This window comes from Cherax quadricarinatus, chromosome 18 (assembly GCF_038502225.1).
Source record: "Cherax quadricarinatus isolate ZL_2023a chromosome 18, ASM3850222v1, whole genome shotgun sequence".
In the NCBI taxonomy this organism is placed as follows: Eukaryota; Metazoa; Arthropoda; class Malacostraca; order Decapoda; family Parastacidae; genus Cherax; species Cherax quadricarinatus.
This window is the reverse complement of record NC_091309.1, coordinates 28,800,442-28,818,813: the sequence shown is the minus strand read 5'-3', so window position 1 is coordinate 28,818,813 and position 18,372 is coordinate 28,800,442. Positions and strand designations below refer to the sequence as shown.

Sequence of the window (18,372 nt, the reverse complement as noted above, 5' to 3'; positions counted from 1 at the left end):
TCTAACTGTAGCTACAACTAAATAATGATCTGATATATCAGTTGCCCCTCTATAAACATGTACATCCTGGAGCCTACCCATCAACCTTTTATCCACCAATACATAATCTAATAAACTACTTTCGTTATGTGCTACATCATACCTTGTATATTTATTTATTCTCTTTTTCATAAAATATGTATTACTTATTACCAAATCTCTTTCTACACATAGCTCAATTAAAGGCTCCCCATTTACATTTACCCCTGGCACCCCAAATTTACCTACTACTCCCTCCATAACATTTTTACCCACTTTAGCATTGAAATCCCCAACCACCATTACTCTCACACTTGATTCAAAACTCCACATGCATTCACTCAACATTTCCCAGAATCTCTCTCTCTCCTCTACACTTCTATCTTCTCCAGGTGCATACATACTTACTATAACCCACTTTTCACATCCAATCTTTATTTTACTCCACATAATCCTTGAATTAATACATTTATAGTCCCTCTTTTCCTGCCGTATCTTATCCTTCAGCATTATTGCTACTCCTCCTTTAGCTCTAACTCTATTTGAAACCCCTGACCTAATCCCATTTATTCCTCTCCACTGAAACTCTCCCACCCCCTTCAGCTTTGTTTCACTTAAAGCCAGGAGATCCAGCTTCTTCTCATTCATAACATCCACAATCATCTCTTTCTTATCATCTGCAGAACATTCACGCACATTCAGACTTCCCACTTTGACAATTTTCTTCTTCTTATTCTTTTTAGTAATCTTTACAGGAAAAGGGGTTACTAGCCCATTGTTCCCAGCATTTTAGTTGACTTTTACAACACGCATGGCTTACAGAGGAAAGATTCTTATTCCACTTCCCCATGGATATAAAAGGAAAAGTAATAAGACCAAGAACTATTAAGATAAAATCAAAGAAAACTCAGATGAGTGTGTATAAATAAATGTGTACATGTACGTGTAGTGTGACCTAAGTGTAAGTAGAAGTAGCAAGACATACCTGTAATCTTGCATATTTATGAGACAGACAAAAGACATCAGCAATCCTACCATCATGTATATATAGAGTAAAGGCATACGAAAAGAATATTTTTCTACAGTTACCCTCCAGTGTTTGACTAGAGAAAACGTAATTCTTCCAACACTACCTACACAGCTGCTTTGTAAACAAATCTCATATTTACATCTATTTTTATTCTGTGAGTGTATGTATCATGTTTATATGCTATGTTATGGGTTTCATATATAATTTTGAGGAAAATATCATAGATGGATTAATGAAAATGTCTATTTTTTTTTTTTTTTGATCACACCGGCCGATTCCCACCAAGGCAGGGTGGCCCGAAAAAGAAAAACTTTCACCATCATTCACTCCATCACTGTCTTGCCAGAAGGGTGCTTTACACTACAGTTTTTAAACTGCAACATTAACACCCCTCCTTCAGAGTGCAGGCACTGTACTTCCCATCTCTAGGACTCAAGTCCGGCCTGCCGGTTTCCCTGAATCCCTTCATAAATGTTACTTTGCTCACACTCCAACAGCACGTCAAGTATTAAAAACCATTTGTCTCCATTCACTCCTATCAAACATGCTCACGCATGCCTGCTGGAAGTCCAAGCCCCTCGCACACAAAACCTCCTTTACCCCCTCCATCCAACCTTTCCTAGGCCGACCCCTACCCCGCCTTCCTTCCACTACAGACTGATACACTCTTGAAGTCATTCTGTTTCGCTCCATTCTCTCTACATGTCCGAACCACCTCAACAACCCTTCCTCAGCCCTCTGGACAACAGTTTTGGTAATCCCGCACCTCCTCCTAACTTCCAAACTACGAATTCTCTGCATTATATTCACACCACACATTGCCCTCAGACATGACATCTCCACTGCCTCCAGCCTTCTCCTCGCTGCAACATTCATCACCCATGCTTCACACCCATATAAGAGCGTTGGTAAAACTATACTCTCATACATTCCCCTCTTTGCCTCCAAGGACAAAGTTCTTTGTCTCCACAGACTCCTAAGTGCACCACTCACCCTTTTCCCCTCATCAATTCTATGATTCACCTCATCTTTCATAGACCCATCCGCTGACACGTCCACTCCCAAATATCTGAATACATTCACCTCCTCCATACTCTCTCCCTCCAATCTGATATCCAATGTTTCATCACCTAATATTTTTGTTAACCTCATAACCTTACTCTTTCCTGTATTCACTTTTAATTTTCTTCTTTTGCACATCCTACCAAATTCATCCACCAATCTCTGCAACTTCTCTTCAGAATCTCCCAAGAGCACAGTGTCATCAGCAATGAGCAACTGTGACAACTCCCACTTTGTGTGATTCTTTACCTTTTAACTCCACGCCTCTTGTCAAGACCCTCGCATTTACTTCTCTTACAACCCCATCTATAAATATATTAAACAACCACGGTGACATCACACATCCTTGTCTAAGGCCTACTTTTACTGGGAAATAATTTCCCTCTTTCCTACATACTCTAACTTGAGCCTCACTATCCTCATAAAAACTCTTCACTGCTTTCAATAACCTACCTCGTACACCATACACCTGCAACATCTGCCACACTGCCCCCCTATCCACCCTGTCATATGCCTTTTCCAAATCCATAAATGCCACAAAGACCTCTTTAGCCTTAACTAAATACTGTCCACTTATATGTTTCACTGTAAACACCTGGTCCACACACCCCCTACCTTTCCTAAAGCCTCCTTGTTCATCTGCTATCCTATTCTCCGTCTTACTCTTAATTCTTTCAATAATAACTACCATACACTTTACCAGGTATACTCAACAGACTTCACCCCCTATAATTTTTGCACTCTCTTTTGTCCCCTTTGCCTTTATACAAAGGAACTATGCATGCTCTCTGCCAATCCCTAGGTACCTTACCCTCTTCCATACATTTATCAAATAATTGCACCAACCACTCCAAAACTATATCCCCACCTGCTTTTAACATTTCTATCTTTATCCCATCAATCCCGGCTGCCTTACCCCCTTTCATTTTACCTACTGCCTCACGAACTTCCCCCACACTCACAACTGGCTCTTCCTCACTCCTACAAGATGTTATTCCTCCTTGCCCTATACACGAAATCACAGCTTCCCTATCTTCAGCATATATGTGAACAGTATTTAGTTAATAGTGGGGAAGAACTTTTAAATGTTGACAAAGAAAAGGAGGCGGTAATTTCATGCACTGGCCAGGGAGGTATACCATCTTTTAGGAGTGAAGAAGAGCAGGATGTGAATGTGGGGGAAGTGCATGAGGCATTAAGTAGAATGAAAGGGTGTAAAGGAGCTGAAACTGACGGGATCATGATAGAAATGTTAAAAGCAGTGGAGGGGGGGATATAGTGCCGGAGTGGTTGATATTTTTGTTCAATAAATGTATGAAAGAGTGAAAGGTACCTAGGGATTGGCAGAGAGCATGTATAATACCTTTATATAAAGGGAGGCAAAGAAGGGAATGTATGAAAGTATAGTAGTACCAACACTCTTATATGGGTGTGAAGCTTGGGTGGTAAATGCAGCAGTGAGGAGACAGTTGGAGGCAGTGGAGATGTCCTGTTTAAGGGCAATGTGTGGTGTAAATATTATGCAGAAAATTCGGAGTGTGGAAATTAGGAAAAGGTGTGGAGTTAATAAAAGTATTAGTCAGAGGGCAGAAGAGGGGTTGTTGAGGTGGTTTGGTCATTTAGAGAGAATGAATCAAAGTAGAATGACATGGAAAGCATATAAATCTATAGGGGAAGGAAGGAGGGGTAGGGGTCGTCCTCAAAAGGGTTGGAGAGAGGGGGTAAAGGAGGTTTTGTGGGCAAGGGGCTTGGACTTCCAGCAAGCGTGCGTGAGCATGTTAGATAGGAGTGAATGGAGATGAATGGTATTTGGGACCTGACGATCTGTTGGAGTGTGAGCATGGTAATATTTAGTGAAGGGAATCAGGGAAACCGGTTATTTTATATAGCCGGATTCGAGTCCTGGAAATGGGAAGTACAGTGCCTGCATTTTAACCCTTAAACTGTCCAAACAGATCTATGTTCACATGCGTAGTGCTCCAAAAGTACATCTACGTTTTTTACATAATTTCAAATAAAAAAAAAATGTAGATCAAAGTTTATTTACACGTTTTCAAATGTAAAAAATAAAAAGAAGCTCTACATTTTTTTACATACTTTCAAATGTTGAAAAAACATAGATCTACGTTTGGACAGTTTAAGAGTTAAAGGAGGGGTTTGGGATATTGGAAGTTTGGAGGGATATGTTGTGTATCTTTACATGTACATGTATATGCTTCTGAACTGTTTTATTCTGCCTTTTCTAAATTCAAAAACGCAATAAAAACTTCCCTACTTTTATCTAAATACTGTTGTTCACATATATGCTTTAATGTAAACACTTGATCTACACATCCCCTACCCACTCTAAAACCACCTTGCTCATCCACAAGCATACATTCCGTCTCACCTCTAATTCCTTCAATTATAACTCTACCGTACACTTTTCCTGGTATACTCAGTAAACTTATTCCTTTATAAATTTTACAATCTCTTTTGTTCCCTTTCCCTTTATAAAAAGGGACTATACATGCTCTCCGCCAATCCCTAAGTACCTTCCCCTCTTTCATACATTTATTAAACAAAAATGCCAACCACTGCAACACTATATCCCCACCTGCTTTTAACATTTCTGTCATGACCCCCGTCAGTTCGGCTGCTTTATCCCCTTTCATTCTGCGTAATGCCTCACGCACCTTCCCCACACTCACATCCTGCTCTTCTTTACTCCTAAAAGATGATATACCTCCCTGGCTAGTGCATGAAATTACTGCCTCCCTTTCTTTGTCGACATTTAAAAGTTCCTCAAAGTATTCTCACTATCTACCCAATACCTCCATCTCCCCATCTACTAACTCCCCTGCTCTGTTTTTAACTGACAAATCCATTCGTTCCCAAGGCTTTCTTAACTTGTTTAACTCACTCCAAATTTTTTTCTTATTTTCATTAAAATTTCTTGACAGTGCCTCTGCCACTCTATCCTTTTGCACTCTCTCACCACTCTCTTCACCTTTCTTTTACTCTCCATATACTCTACTCTTCTTATAACACTTCTGCTTTGTAAAAACCTCTCATAAGCTACCTTTTTCTCTTTTATCACACCCTTTACTTCATCATTCCACCAATCACTCCTCTTTCCTCCTGCACCCACCCTCCTATAACCACAAACTTCTGCCCCACATTCTAATACTGCATTTTTAAAACTATTCCAACCCTCTTCAACCCCCCCCCCCCCTCAATACTCATACATGCACCAGCCCACCTTTCTGCAAATAGCTGTTTATATCTCACCCGAACCTCCTTCTCCCTTAGTTTATACACTTTCACTTCCCTCTTACTTGTTGTTGCCATTTTCCTCGTCCCATCTACCTCTTACTTTAACTGTAGCTACAACTAAATAATGATCCAATATGTCAGTTGCCCCTCTATAAACATGTAAATCCTGGAACCTACCCATCAACCCTTTATCCACCAATACATAAACTAACAAGCTACTTTCATTACGTGCTATATCATACCTTGTATATTTATCCTCTTTTTCATAAAATATGTATTATTTATTACCAAACCTCTTTCTACACATAGCTCAATTAAAGGCTCCCCATTTTCTTTCACCCCTGGCACCCCAAATTTACCTTCTACTCTCTCCACAACATTTTTACCCACTTTAGCACTGAAATCCCCAACCACAAGTAGTCTCACACTTGGTTCAAAACTCCCCATTCTTTCACTCAACATTTCCTAAAATCTCTCTCTCTCCTCTACACTTCTCTCTTCTCCAGGTGAATATATGCCTACTATAACCCACTTTTCATATCCAACCTTTATTTTACTCCACATAATCCTTGAATTAATACATTTATAGTCCTTCTTTTCCTGTCATAGCTTATCTTTCAACATTATTGCTACTCCTTCTTTAGCTCTAACTCTATTTGAAACCCCTGACCTAATCCCATTTATTCCTCTCCACTGAAACTCTCCCACCCCCTTCAGCTTTGTTTCACTTAACTCTTTGACTGTTTTGGTCATATATATATGTCTTACGAGCCACCATTTTTGACTTATATATACTCAAATTCTAGCAGCTTCAAATCAAGCAGGAGAAAGCTGGTAGGCCCACATGTGAGAGAATGGGTCTGTGTGGTCAGTGTGCACCATATAAAATAATCCTACAGCATGCAGTGCATAATGAGAAAAAAAAAAACTCAGACCATTTTTTTTAATTAAAATGCCGAATTTGTGGTCTATTTTTGTATAGTATTTATGGTTGTATTTTCGTTTTCTTGGTCTCATTTGATAGAATGGAAAACATGTTATAGAAATTGAAGTGATTTTGATTGGTTTTACTATGAAAAGAACCTTGAAATGGAGCTCAAAGTAGGGGAAATGTTTGATTTTTGCCGATATTCAAAAGTAAACAAATGATGTCATTTTCCAATAAATGTCCAAATAGCCATTCTAATATGCAGTCATGAATGGGTTGACATTTATACAATTATTACATTGTTCATTCTGGACCCTATTTTGAAATTGTCATATTTTTTAATTTTTGTGAAATTGGCCAAATTGCAAATTTCTGACAATGTTATTGGGTAGTTGAAATCGGTAAATGGGCAGTTTCTTGTACTCAATCGATAGAAAAAATGGAGTTCTAAAGAAATAGCTACGAGATTGGTCGACTGGAACAATGGAATTAGCCGAAAACAGGGCTCAAAATGGGCGAAATTGTCGATTCGTAAATATCGTTGAGGTCACTAACTTCGCAAGAGCATAATTCTGTCAGTTTTCCATCAAATTTCGTTCTTTTGGTGTCATTACAATTTGGAAAAGATTATCATTTCATGAGAAAAATTTTTTTTTTCTTTTTTTAAATTTTGCGACACCAGGAGACACCTCAGGATTTGGGGTTGCGACATTCAAGGGGTTAAAGCCAGGACATCCAGCTTCTTCTCATTCATACCATCCACAATCATCTCTTTCTCATCATTCGCACAACATCCACGCACATTCAGACATCCCACTTTGACAATTTTCTTCTTATTCTTTTTAGTAATTATTACAAGAAAAGGGGTTTCTAGCCTATTGTTCCCGGCACTTTAGTTGACTTTTACAACACGCATGGCTTACGGAGGAGAGATTCTTATTCCACTTCCCCATGAATATATAAGGAAAAGTAATAAGAACAAGAACTATTAAGATAAAATCAAAGAAAACTCAGATGTGTGTGTATAAATAAACATGTACATGTATGTGTAGTGTGACCTAAGTGTAAGTAGAAGTAGCAAGACGTACAGTGGACCCCCGGTTAACGATATTTTTTCATTCCAGAAGTATGTTCAGGTGCCAGTACTGACCGAATTTGTTCCCATAAGGAATATTGTGAAGTAGATTAGTCCATTTCAGACCCCCAAACATACACATACAAACGCACTTACATAAATACACTTACATAATTGGTCGCATTTGGAGGTGATCGTTAAGCGGGGGTCCACTGTACTTGTAATCTTGCATAATTATGAGACAGGCAAAAGACACCAACAATCCTACCATCATGTAAAACAATTACAGGCTTTCGCTTTACAATCACTTGGCAGGACGGTAGTACCTCTCTGGGCGGTTGAGTAAATAGTTACTGGAATTTAACGAACACTAAAGCAAAGTTATGAAGCTTGGAGTTAAAGAAAGATCGAAGAGTACCATCTAGAAAAGAAAATGAACAAAACAGTTAAAGACATAACAATAATCACTGTCCAAAACTGGTCTCCTGAAGTGCAAATGAACAGAATTCCATTAGCAGCACAGGCTAAGCTCACAATCCTGAGAGTTGCACTCAGAAACATACACCATCTCATCCAATCTCCTTACACTTGTTGCCCCCATTCCTCTAGCAGTAAATCAGTCCATCCTTCACCTTAAGCAGTGAACATGGAAATATGAGTGGTCTAAAGCACTAACACATGGTGGTGTCATGTTAAGTTGCTTATTTATGTCATTCTGCTAGTCATCTAATTACACACAAATTTAGGTTAATTTAATCTAGCCTAACCCAGAATAACAAACATTAAATGTTTTCTAGAGGTCTACACTGGGCAGAAAAAAATGTTATGTACATACAGCCATTTGTCCTAATTGGAGAAGTGTTTGAGTAAATAGGTGCCTGCATGTTAGCCAGCTGTTGTGGCTAGCATCTAGTATACCTTAGAGCAAAGCTTTGAAATGAGATGTAGATCAGCACCTAGCATATGAATTTTAGTTAAAAATAAAAATCATACATATGTGCCATTCTTGAGTTTGTAGCACTTACAGCATAGGCAAGACAGACATGTGCAACAATTAGATATTTTTTATTCCAAACAAAGATACCTAACTGTTGCATGTGTCCTACTCATCTACATGTCAAAACTGAATACCATTAATATATACAGTATTCACAGTTTTGTATGGGCTCACTTACCTAGTGAAACCAAAAATGAAACTTGAGAATACCTAAAGAAGTAAATTTAGACTTGTGCCTGAACCATGGGCAATAAGTTTTGGAGAAATTATGGGGACATTGGATCTTCTACTATTAAACAGAGACAAACTAGAGGAAACACAAAGAATAAAAACAACGAAAATTTTATCTGGTGGTTTAACAAAATCAAGGGAAGCATGGATGAAAATTACACACAGGGATATCAAAAAAAAAAATATTTCTTCAACATATTCAAATATGGAATGACCTGAAATATGACGAGTGTAAGCAGACTCCATAGAAAGATTCAAGAAATAATAGCGAAGTTGAGAACAATGGAAAATATTATGAAGAAAAGGATTATTAGATATGAATGGCACTTCCTCAGTGTGTTGAAGTTACACAAGTAGTTTTTGGTGGGGGAGGGGGAAAGAGAGGATGACTTGCAAGAGAATACAGTGGTACCTCGAATTTCAAACAGCTCCTAACTCGAACAATTATGTAAGTGTATTTTTGCAAGTGCTTTTGTAAGTGTATTTTTGGGGGCCTGAAACAGATAAATCTAATTTACATTATTCCTTATAGGAACAAATTATTTCAGTAACGGCACTCGAACAGCCTTCCGGAACGAATTATGGCCGAAATTCGAGGTACCACTGTACGTACTAAAGATGTGGGCAGAGCAGGAGGGGAAGAGATGATAAATGAACTAAGAATTTTTTTTTAACTGTACAACTTACTATAAATAATAAGCATGTAACTTCAAGATTTTTTAATAATATTCTTCATAATAATCATTTAAAAAAAACTACAAATACTGTAATTTTATAGCAATGAATATGTACTTCATATCAGTATGAATTTTCCAGCAGAGTAGAATGACGCCAGCACAGTTGAATATGAATACTGTACCTCAACATTTTTCAACAGAGTTCATTGTTATATGATAAAATTTATACTGCCTTGCCTCATCTTCAAGCCTTACAACTGCTAGCTGTGATTTATTATGCCAAGGTAAAACCTACAATGGCCAACTGACACCAATATACCTATTTACTACTAGGTGAACAAAGGCACTCGATGCAATAAGAAATACCTATAGAACTGCAATTTTATGACAAGAACTGGCTGAAGAACTATTCAGGCAATTTTTATCACCCATTGGAGAATCCTGAGTTATGTCAAATAGGAAATAAATCTAAAACAAAGAAGAAGACTGTGGTAACTGAAAAATGTAAAAATATACATTTGTAGAAAAATATACTGTATAATTACTGCTGGATAACCTAAAGTACGAAAAGTTTTGAAAGTCTAATGTCATTGTGTATAACAAAGCAACAAATAGAGAAAAGCTGAAATATGTCATTTCTCCCAAAGAGAAAAGCATCAATTTGAAAAAATTCTACTAGTTTCCATAGTTATACAAGCCCATGAGCATACCCTAATACATTATTGTGTAAGGCAAAGAAATTAAGCAAGACTATAAAAAAAAAAAAATTCCAACATTTACATATTTGAAAATTGTGTGTAAATGAGGAAAAAAGAGGGGAGAAAATAATGATTTTGGCTTGCTTAATATACACACAGGTTGTCCCTAATACTGACTTCGAAGAATACATGGTATCATCTAGTCACCTATTAACTCATATATATTGTATAAAAAAATTTTTGATATTTATTTAGTAATCTCTACACAAAGGGTTACTAGCTCATTGATTCCGGCATTTTACTTGACTTTTAAAACACGCATGGCTTACGGGGAAATATTTTGAATTACTATTTGCAAGCTTGTGGAAACAGTGATAGTGTAAATAATGTTTAAAGAGTTCCTTTCTCAGGTCACCCTACCTCAGTGGGAGATGGCCAGCGTGTTAAAATATATAGATATATTCTTCTTTCTCAATATGTCGCCTGTCTTCCACTGAGGCAGGGTAACCCCAAAAAGAAACACTTTCGCCATCATTCATACATAATCACTGTCTTTACAGAGGTGCCCAGATATGATAGTTCAGATATCACTCTAAACAGCCAATATCCCAAACCCCTCCCTTGAAGTGTGGGTATTGTACTTCCCACTTCCAGGACTCAAGTCCGACTAACCGGTTTCCCTGAATCCCTTCACAAAATATTATCCTGCTCACAGTCCAACAGCCATTTCCCACCAAGCTAGGGTGAATCAAATAAGTAACACTTCCATTATCACTCACTCCATTACTGTCTTGCCAGAGGCATGCCAATGTAGGACTACAATTCAAAAACTACCAATCTGCCAACAAGTCCACTCCCAAATATTTGAACACATTCACTTCCTCCATACTCCCTCTTTCCAATATATCCAATCTTTCATTACCTAAATTGTTTACCTTTATCATCTTGCATTTTCCTATGTGCACTTTTAATTTCCTTCTATTACATACTCTCCTAAATTTGTCCACCAACCTTTGCAATTTCTATTTATAATTTCCAAAAAGCAGTGTCATTGGCAAAAGGCAACTGTCACAAATCCCATTTTCTATTAGATTCTGCATATTTTAATCCCATCCCTTTCCCAAATACCCTAGCATTCTTTTTTTTTTTTTAGATTATTATTATAATCAAAAAGAAGCGCTAAGCCACAAGGGCTATACAGCCATTTTTTTTTTTAGAACCCCATCTATAAATATGTTAAACAACCATGAAGACAACATGCATCCCCAAGGCCTAATTTAACTGGAAAATAATCTCCCTCTCTCCTACATACCCTAACCTGAGCCACATTATCCTTGTAAAAACTCTGAACTGCTTTCAGTAACTTACCATCTATTCCACACACTTGCAATATTGCTTCCCTATCCACCTTATCACATACCTTTACCAAACCCATGAATGCAACAACTTCCTTACCTTTATCCAAATACTGTTCACTTATATGCTTCCATGTAAGCACATGGTCTACACATCCCCTACCTTTCCTAAAGCCTCCTTGTTCTTCTGCAATCCTGCTCTATCTTGCCCTTAATTCTTTCAATAATAACTACCATGCTGCTTAGCTGGTATACTCAACAGGGTTATTCTGCCAATTATTTGGTACCTTTCCTTCTTTCATACATTTATTGAAGAACAACAATAACCACTCCAAAACTATATTCCCAACTGCTTTTAACATTTCTGTCTTCATTCCATCAATGTAACCCTCCTGGCCAATGAATGAAATGACTGCCTCTCTATCTTCAACATCTCCTCAGCATTCCCACCATCTTCTCAGTGCTTCCAACTCTCCTCCTCTGTTTTTAAACTGTGTAAACCATTCATTCCCTAGGGTTTCTCAACTTGCTACTCTCACTCTAGAACCTCTTATTCTCAGCAAAAATTTCTTGGCAGAACCTCACCCACTCCTTCATTTGCTCTGCTTTTACACTCCCTCACCATATATTCCAACCTTCTTATATCACTAGTACTTCTTTTTAATAACCCCTCATATGCTAACTATTTCTCCCTTACTACTCTCTCTACCTCATCATTCCACCAATCGCTCCTCTTCCCTCCCACATTCACCCTCCTATATCCACGAACTTGTGCCGCACACTTTAACACTACATTCTTAAATCTACCCCCTATACCTCTTCAACCTCAATACTTATACTCTCACTAGCCCATGTTTCTCCCAATATATATATATATATATAGATATATATATGCATATATAAAATACCTCCAGGCTTGCCAGGTGCCCCAGTAGGATCAATAGCAGTAATATTTTGGTTCTTGAGTGCTGCTGAACGAGAGGCTGAGGTGGTGGGCACCCCTCCCTGTGCCAGTCTAGCAGTGTTCTCCTTGATTGTTGCAGAATCAACTGTGTTCTGCCGTCGAAAGTTGTTGGTGCCCGCATGGTTGTGTGCATTTGTAGAGACTGGAGTTGTGCCTCCGCCACCTGTTAGGTGGAGTTGAGTGTCAAGAGTGGTGTGTGTTATGGGGGTCATGTTGCAGCTGTAGCAAGTTCAGCTGCTGTTGATAATCATTACTTTTTCATAGAGGTGCCTGTTCAATCTTAAATCTTAATATAACATGAATAAATCAGTTTTGCAGCCACTGATGACTTGATTATTATTACTGTTTTTCCTTCCTCTCATAAAATACTCATTTAATATTTCTAGTAAATATCACTTGACAATTTAAAATGTTACAAACACCTTGCTTACTCTCATACTCTAGCGAGTCACACAATAGAATTTAAAACAGCGGACATCTTGGGCTCTGGTTACAGCATGTAAGACAGGCAAGCAACAATCTTTCTCTGCTGGATATTCCATCACCAAGCATTAACAAACCATATTAAGTGTATATATGGTATGCTTATCTAGCAACAAGTGCACTTGTTATTTCTACTATTAAGCATTTGTCACAATTGTCATTCAAAACCTTTGTAGTTAGTGTTGATATTAAACATTTAACACACAAAATCAGGATGTATATACAGTACTGTTCATGGCATTAAAATGTCTACAACATAATTTGAAGGAGAGAGAGAGAGAGAGAGAGAGGAGAGAGAGAGAGAGAGAGAAAAAAAAAAAATTATTCATCATAGCATTATGTGTTTAATTTGGGAATGCTAGGTAAAGATAAAAAGTACATATATGCTGAGGGACCACAGAATAACACAAGTGTTCCATTCCAAGTTAATAACTCAAATCAATAATTTATTAAGCCAAATAAGCATTTCAGTATCATTTAAAACGAATGAATGGAAATGTATGCCAAACCTGTCAAATTAGCATGACACTCAAGAGATCAGTTGCCAAAGAATATTTTTGAAGAATTCAATACAAGATTTTGTTAATCAACAAAACATTAGTATTTTGAAAATAAAATAGTTAACTAGCAGTAGCCTGTTAATTTAAGGACTGACTCGCCATGGCTTAGAATCCCACCCATTCTGCTAGTTAAACTGTGTGTTTTCTTCTCTGGGTCACCCTCTGCCTTGGCAGATGGCGGCTTTTGAGTTTAAAAAAAAAAAAAAAAATTAGGTTCTAAAGTTTTAAAAAGACACGTTACCCTGGCTGAATTGCAAACCATTAGCATGTGAACAAAGCATTATAAGTTCAAATTTTTAACTTTAAACTTTAGGAAGCAAAGTTAACTGCATCAAAAGCTAACATCTGTGAATTAATTTCATATGATGGAGCAGCCACATTGACAAGCATGAAGTCATTATTAGCCTAAAGCTTAAAATTCAAGAATTTTCTGGCATTTTCTGTCTAATGAATAACCAAGCAAATAATTCCAACCTATTTCTAAGAAATAAAATATGGAATAATCAGTCCAGCTCAAGTTGCCAAACCTATCAAAGTCATCTTTTACAGAGCTAACATGTCTTTCATAAAATACAGTAGGTGCCTAAATATGCATGCACAAATAGATCACACAGAAAATGAGACTGCTCACAATAACCTATTGTTAGAAAAATATAATAATTATGTATGTGTTTCAGAGGATTACCATTCCTCTAGATGTACTCCTTAACCTTTCAACCATGCCCAAAGTAATATTACACAAGTGATGTCAGTGTGTCCAACGTACTAGTATGCAAAATGACAGTATCTTTGACCTCGACAACACTGTGTCCTCTACAATCCCTTCATACTTCTGAAAAAATCTGAGGCCAGGAGGATGCACACTGCACATAGTAAATCATACTTAACTACATAGATGATTGTGTGTCCAATATAATAGAATGCTTAGCCAATCTAAGTAAATAATAAAATAGTGAGCTGTTCCACCAGCAGCTTCCCTACCAGCAAACTGTGTAAAGTGGCATGAAGATAACTTATTCATTTCAAATTTATTATAATTTCATGATACTAGCAGTGGAATCCAGCAACAAATTACACTGCAGATTTACTGACAAGATAACCCAATAAAGTCAAACAATGTGACATATTTTCATGCTTTGATGAGTATTACACCTTGAAACAACTGTCATAAGAATTCCTTGTACATAGTGTTAGAAGACCAAAGTAGGAAAAAACATAGAATATACAATTAAAAAAAAAAAAAAAAAAGGTATACAGTGGACCCACAGTATTTGATAAATCTGGTATTTGATACATTTTAACGCAAAAATTACGCCTTGGTATTCGATCAAAAACCCAGTATTCGATACGATTCGTACGAGACGTGTCCACGTGTGGCCTGAACTGCCCCGTGTGTGCCAGAGTTTACAAGCCAGCCAGTGTGCGAGCATCTAGGGATACATTCAGTACATTCCATATTATCGTTGTTTTTGGTGCTTGTTTCTGCAAAATAAGTAGGGGGTGTGTGGACCAGGTGTTTACAGTGAAGAAAGACTGAAGACTCTTAAGTTACATTCACTTGTTAGACAAAGAATGAGGGGAGACCTGATCGAAGTGTATAAGTGGAAGATAGGTATTAATAAAGGGGATATTAATAAGGTCTTGAGGATGTCTCTCCAAGAGAGAACCCGCAGTAATGGATTTAAATTAGATAAGTTTAGATTTAGAAAGGACATAGGAAAGTATTGGTTTGGAAATAGGGTAGTTGATGAGTGGAACAGTCTACCTAGTTGGGTTATTGAGCCCGGGACTTTGGGTAGTTTCAAATTTAGGTTGGATAAGTACATGAGTGGGAGGGGTTGGATTTGAGTGGGACTTTCACATCAGAGTTTATTTCTTGGGTGGCATTGAAAATTGGGTTGGGCAAATGTTTTGTTAGTGGGATGAATTGTAAAGGACCTGCCTAGTATGGGCCAACAGGCCTCCTGTAGTGTTCCTCCTTTCTTATGTTCTTTTGTTCTTATAAGTGAACAGTATTTAAATAAGGCTAAAGAGGTCTTTGTGGCATTTATGGATTTGGAAAAGGCGTATCACAGGGGAGATAGGGGGGCAACGTGGCAGATGTTGCAGGTGTATGGTGTAGGAGGTAGGTTACTGAAAGCAGCGAAGAGTTTTTACGAGGATAGTGAGGCTCAAGTTAGAGTAAGTAGGAAAGAGGGAAATTATTTCCCTGTAAAAGTAGGCCTTAGACAAGGATGTGTGATGTCACCATGGTTGTTTAATATATTTATAGATGGGGTTGTAAGACAAGTAAATGCGAGGGTCTTGGCAAAAGGCGTGGAGTTAAAAGATAAAGAATCACACATAAAGTGGGAGTTGTCACAGTTGCTCTTTGCTGATGACACTGTGCTCTTGGGAGATTCTGGAGAGAAGTTGCAGAGATTGGTGGATGAATTTGGTAGGGTGTGCAAAAGAAGAAAATTAAAAGTGAATACAGGAAAGAGTAAGGTTATGAGGATAACAAAAGATTAGGTGATGAAAGATTGGATATCAGATTGGAGGGAGAGAGTATGGAGGAGGTGAATGTATTCAGATATTTGGGAGTGGACGTGTCAGCGGATGGGTCTATGAAAGATGAGGCGAATCATAGAATTTATGAGGGGAAAAGGGTGAGTGGTGCACTTAGGAGTCTGTGGAGACAAAGAACTTTGTCCTTAGAGGCAAAGAGGGGAATGTATGAGAGTATAGTTTTACCAACGCTCTTATATGGGTGTGAAGCATGGGTGATGACTGTTGCAGCAAGGAGAAGGCTGGAGGCAGTGGAGATGTTATGTCTGAGGGCAATGTGTGGTGTGAATATAATGCAGAGAATTCGTAGTTTGGAAGTTAGGAGGAGGTGCAGGATTACCAAAACTGTTGTCCAGAGGGCTGAGGAAGGGTTGTTGAGGTGGTTCGGACATGTAGAGAGAATGGAGCGAAACAGAGTGACTTCAAGAGTGTATCAGTCTGTAGTGGAAGGAAGGCGGGGTAGGGGTCGGCCTAGGAAAGGTTGGAGGGAGGGGGTAAAGGAGGTTTTGTGTGCGAGGGGCTTGGACTTCCAGCAGGCATGCGTGAGCGTGTTTGATAGGAGTGAATGGAGACAAATGGTTTTTAATACTTGACGTGCTGTTGGAGTGTGAGCAAAGTAGCATTTATGAAGGGGTTCAGGGAAACCGGCAGGCCAGACTTGAGTCCTGGAGATGGGAAGTACAGTGCCTGCACTCTGAAGGAGGGGTGTTAATGTTGCAGTTTAAAAACTGTAGTGTAAAGCACCCTTCTGGCAAAACAGTGATGGAGTGAATGATGGTGAAAGTTTTTCTTTTTCGGGCCACCCTGCCTTGGTGGGAATCGGCCAGTGAGATAAAAAAAAAAAAAAAAAAAAATAAGTCACCATGGGCCCCAAGAAAGCTTTTAGTGCCAACCCTGTGGTAAAAAGGGCGAGAATTAGTATGGAAATTAAGAAAGATTTTGAAGGGTTTGGGGCTAACCCTGAGAAGCCTATGCCAGTTGTGGAATCCATTGTGCCTACTTCAAAAATTAAGGAAATGTGTGCACAGTGGGTTGAACTGCATACCTTTATGGATGAAAATTATCCTAACTCAGCTATTGCAAGCCATGCTGGTGACTATTACAATGACAATGTTGTGGCCCATTTTAGACAAATCGTAAAGGAACGGGAGGTACAGAGCTCTATGGACAGATTTGTTGTGCGACAGAGGTCCAGTGACTCTCAAGCTGGTCCTAGTGCCATTAAAAGAAGGGAAGTAACCCCGAAAAAGGACTTGCTACCTCAAGTCCTAATGGAAGGGGATTTCCCTTCTAAACACTAATACCATCCACACTCTCCCCTCCTCCCATCCCATCAATCATCACCAGATCTTCATTAAAGGTAAGTGTCAATTATTCTATTGTTATTGTTGTTATTGTAATTATTTTATTGCATTAAACTTAAAATTTCATGTGGTAAAATATTTTTTTTCATACTTTTGGGTGTCTTGCACGGATTAATTTGATTTCCATTATTTCTTATGGGGAAAATTGATTCGCTTTTCAATATTTTCGGTATTCGATGAGCTCTCAGGAATGGATTAATATCGAATACTGGGGGTCCACTGTATTAAAAATGGATCAATGTCAGGTTAAGTATTTTCCTATGTTTATAATGTAGTGTTAAACATTAAAAACAATTTAAAAACAAAAAATAATCGTAATTTTGGTGTCAATAAATTGTAAAACAAATGTCACTAGCACGTTTATGCCATTGTTGCCAGTGAGTGATCGTTTTTTTTTTGCCACCTTCAATACACCATAAAATCCTAAGTTTCTATTAACATCCACTCCTTTTAGTCATATTTGATTCATAAAAATGCACTCTTTCATTCTATAAAATAATTTTTTTTTTTTAAATCTTGCCTCAACACAAATTTTTTGGGCAAGTGCTACAGTGAAGGGATTAAGTCTCTTAGGCACTCATAAGGCTAATTTATGGAGGATAAAAGTCATTACCCTCCCCACACCTGCTTAATAGCATTAGAGATCATGGGGTTAGAGGGCATGCCCAATCCATGAAATTTATGCTTAACAAGTTTCCAAACATTCTTTATTGGATTTAAGTCCAACGAGTTTCCAGGCCAGTCATTAAAGTACAGAAAAATCACAATAATTTAGCCAATTCTTTACGTCCTTGTCAGCATGGCGAGGGAAATTGTCTTCCATACCTAAGTTGCCCTGGCATTTCTTGAAACTGTCAGGCAAATAGTCTGCTAAAGGTGTAGCAAAGGTGTGCATATTTATGATGCCTACTGTAATTCCAATGAAAAAAATGCATTTTAATGGTCAATACTTACATCATCCCCTTTTTTTCACATTACCTCTCACTAAAAAGGTAGGGTGACCAAAAACAAGAAAATTCACAACCATTCTTGCAATAGCTATCCTGCCACCTATGTGCAGAATCACAGTTAAAATGATCCTCTGAACTTTAACACTATCACCCCTTCAGCCCTGTACTTCCCATTTCT

At 38.0% G+C, this 18,372-nt stretch overlaps 1 protein-coding gene across 1 annotated transcript in view; it reads right to left on the bottom strand.

The window, feature by feature from the left end:
• Window positions 1–18,372, bottom strand: part of LOC128689461 (MAP/microtubule affinity-regulating kinase 3) — a 482,834-nt gene that overhangs the window by 161,337 nt on the left and 303,125 nt on the right. The window contains exon 10 of the mRNA XM_070086500.1: window positions 12,235–12,453. Coding sequence (XP_069942601.1) covers window positions 12,235–12,453 — 219 coding nt within the window. The remainder of the gene's footprint in view (window positions 1–12,234; window positions 12,454–18,372) is intronic.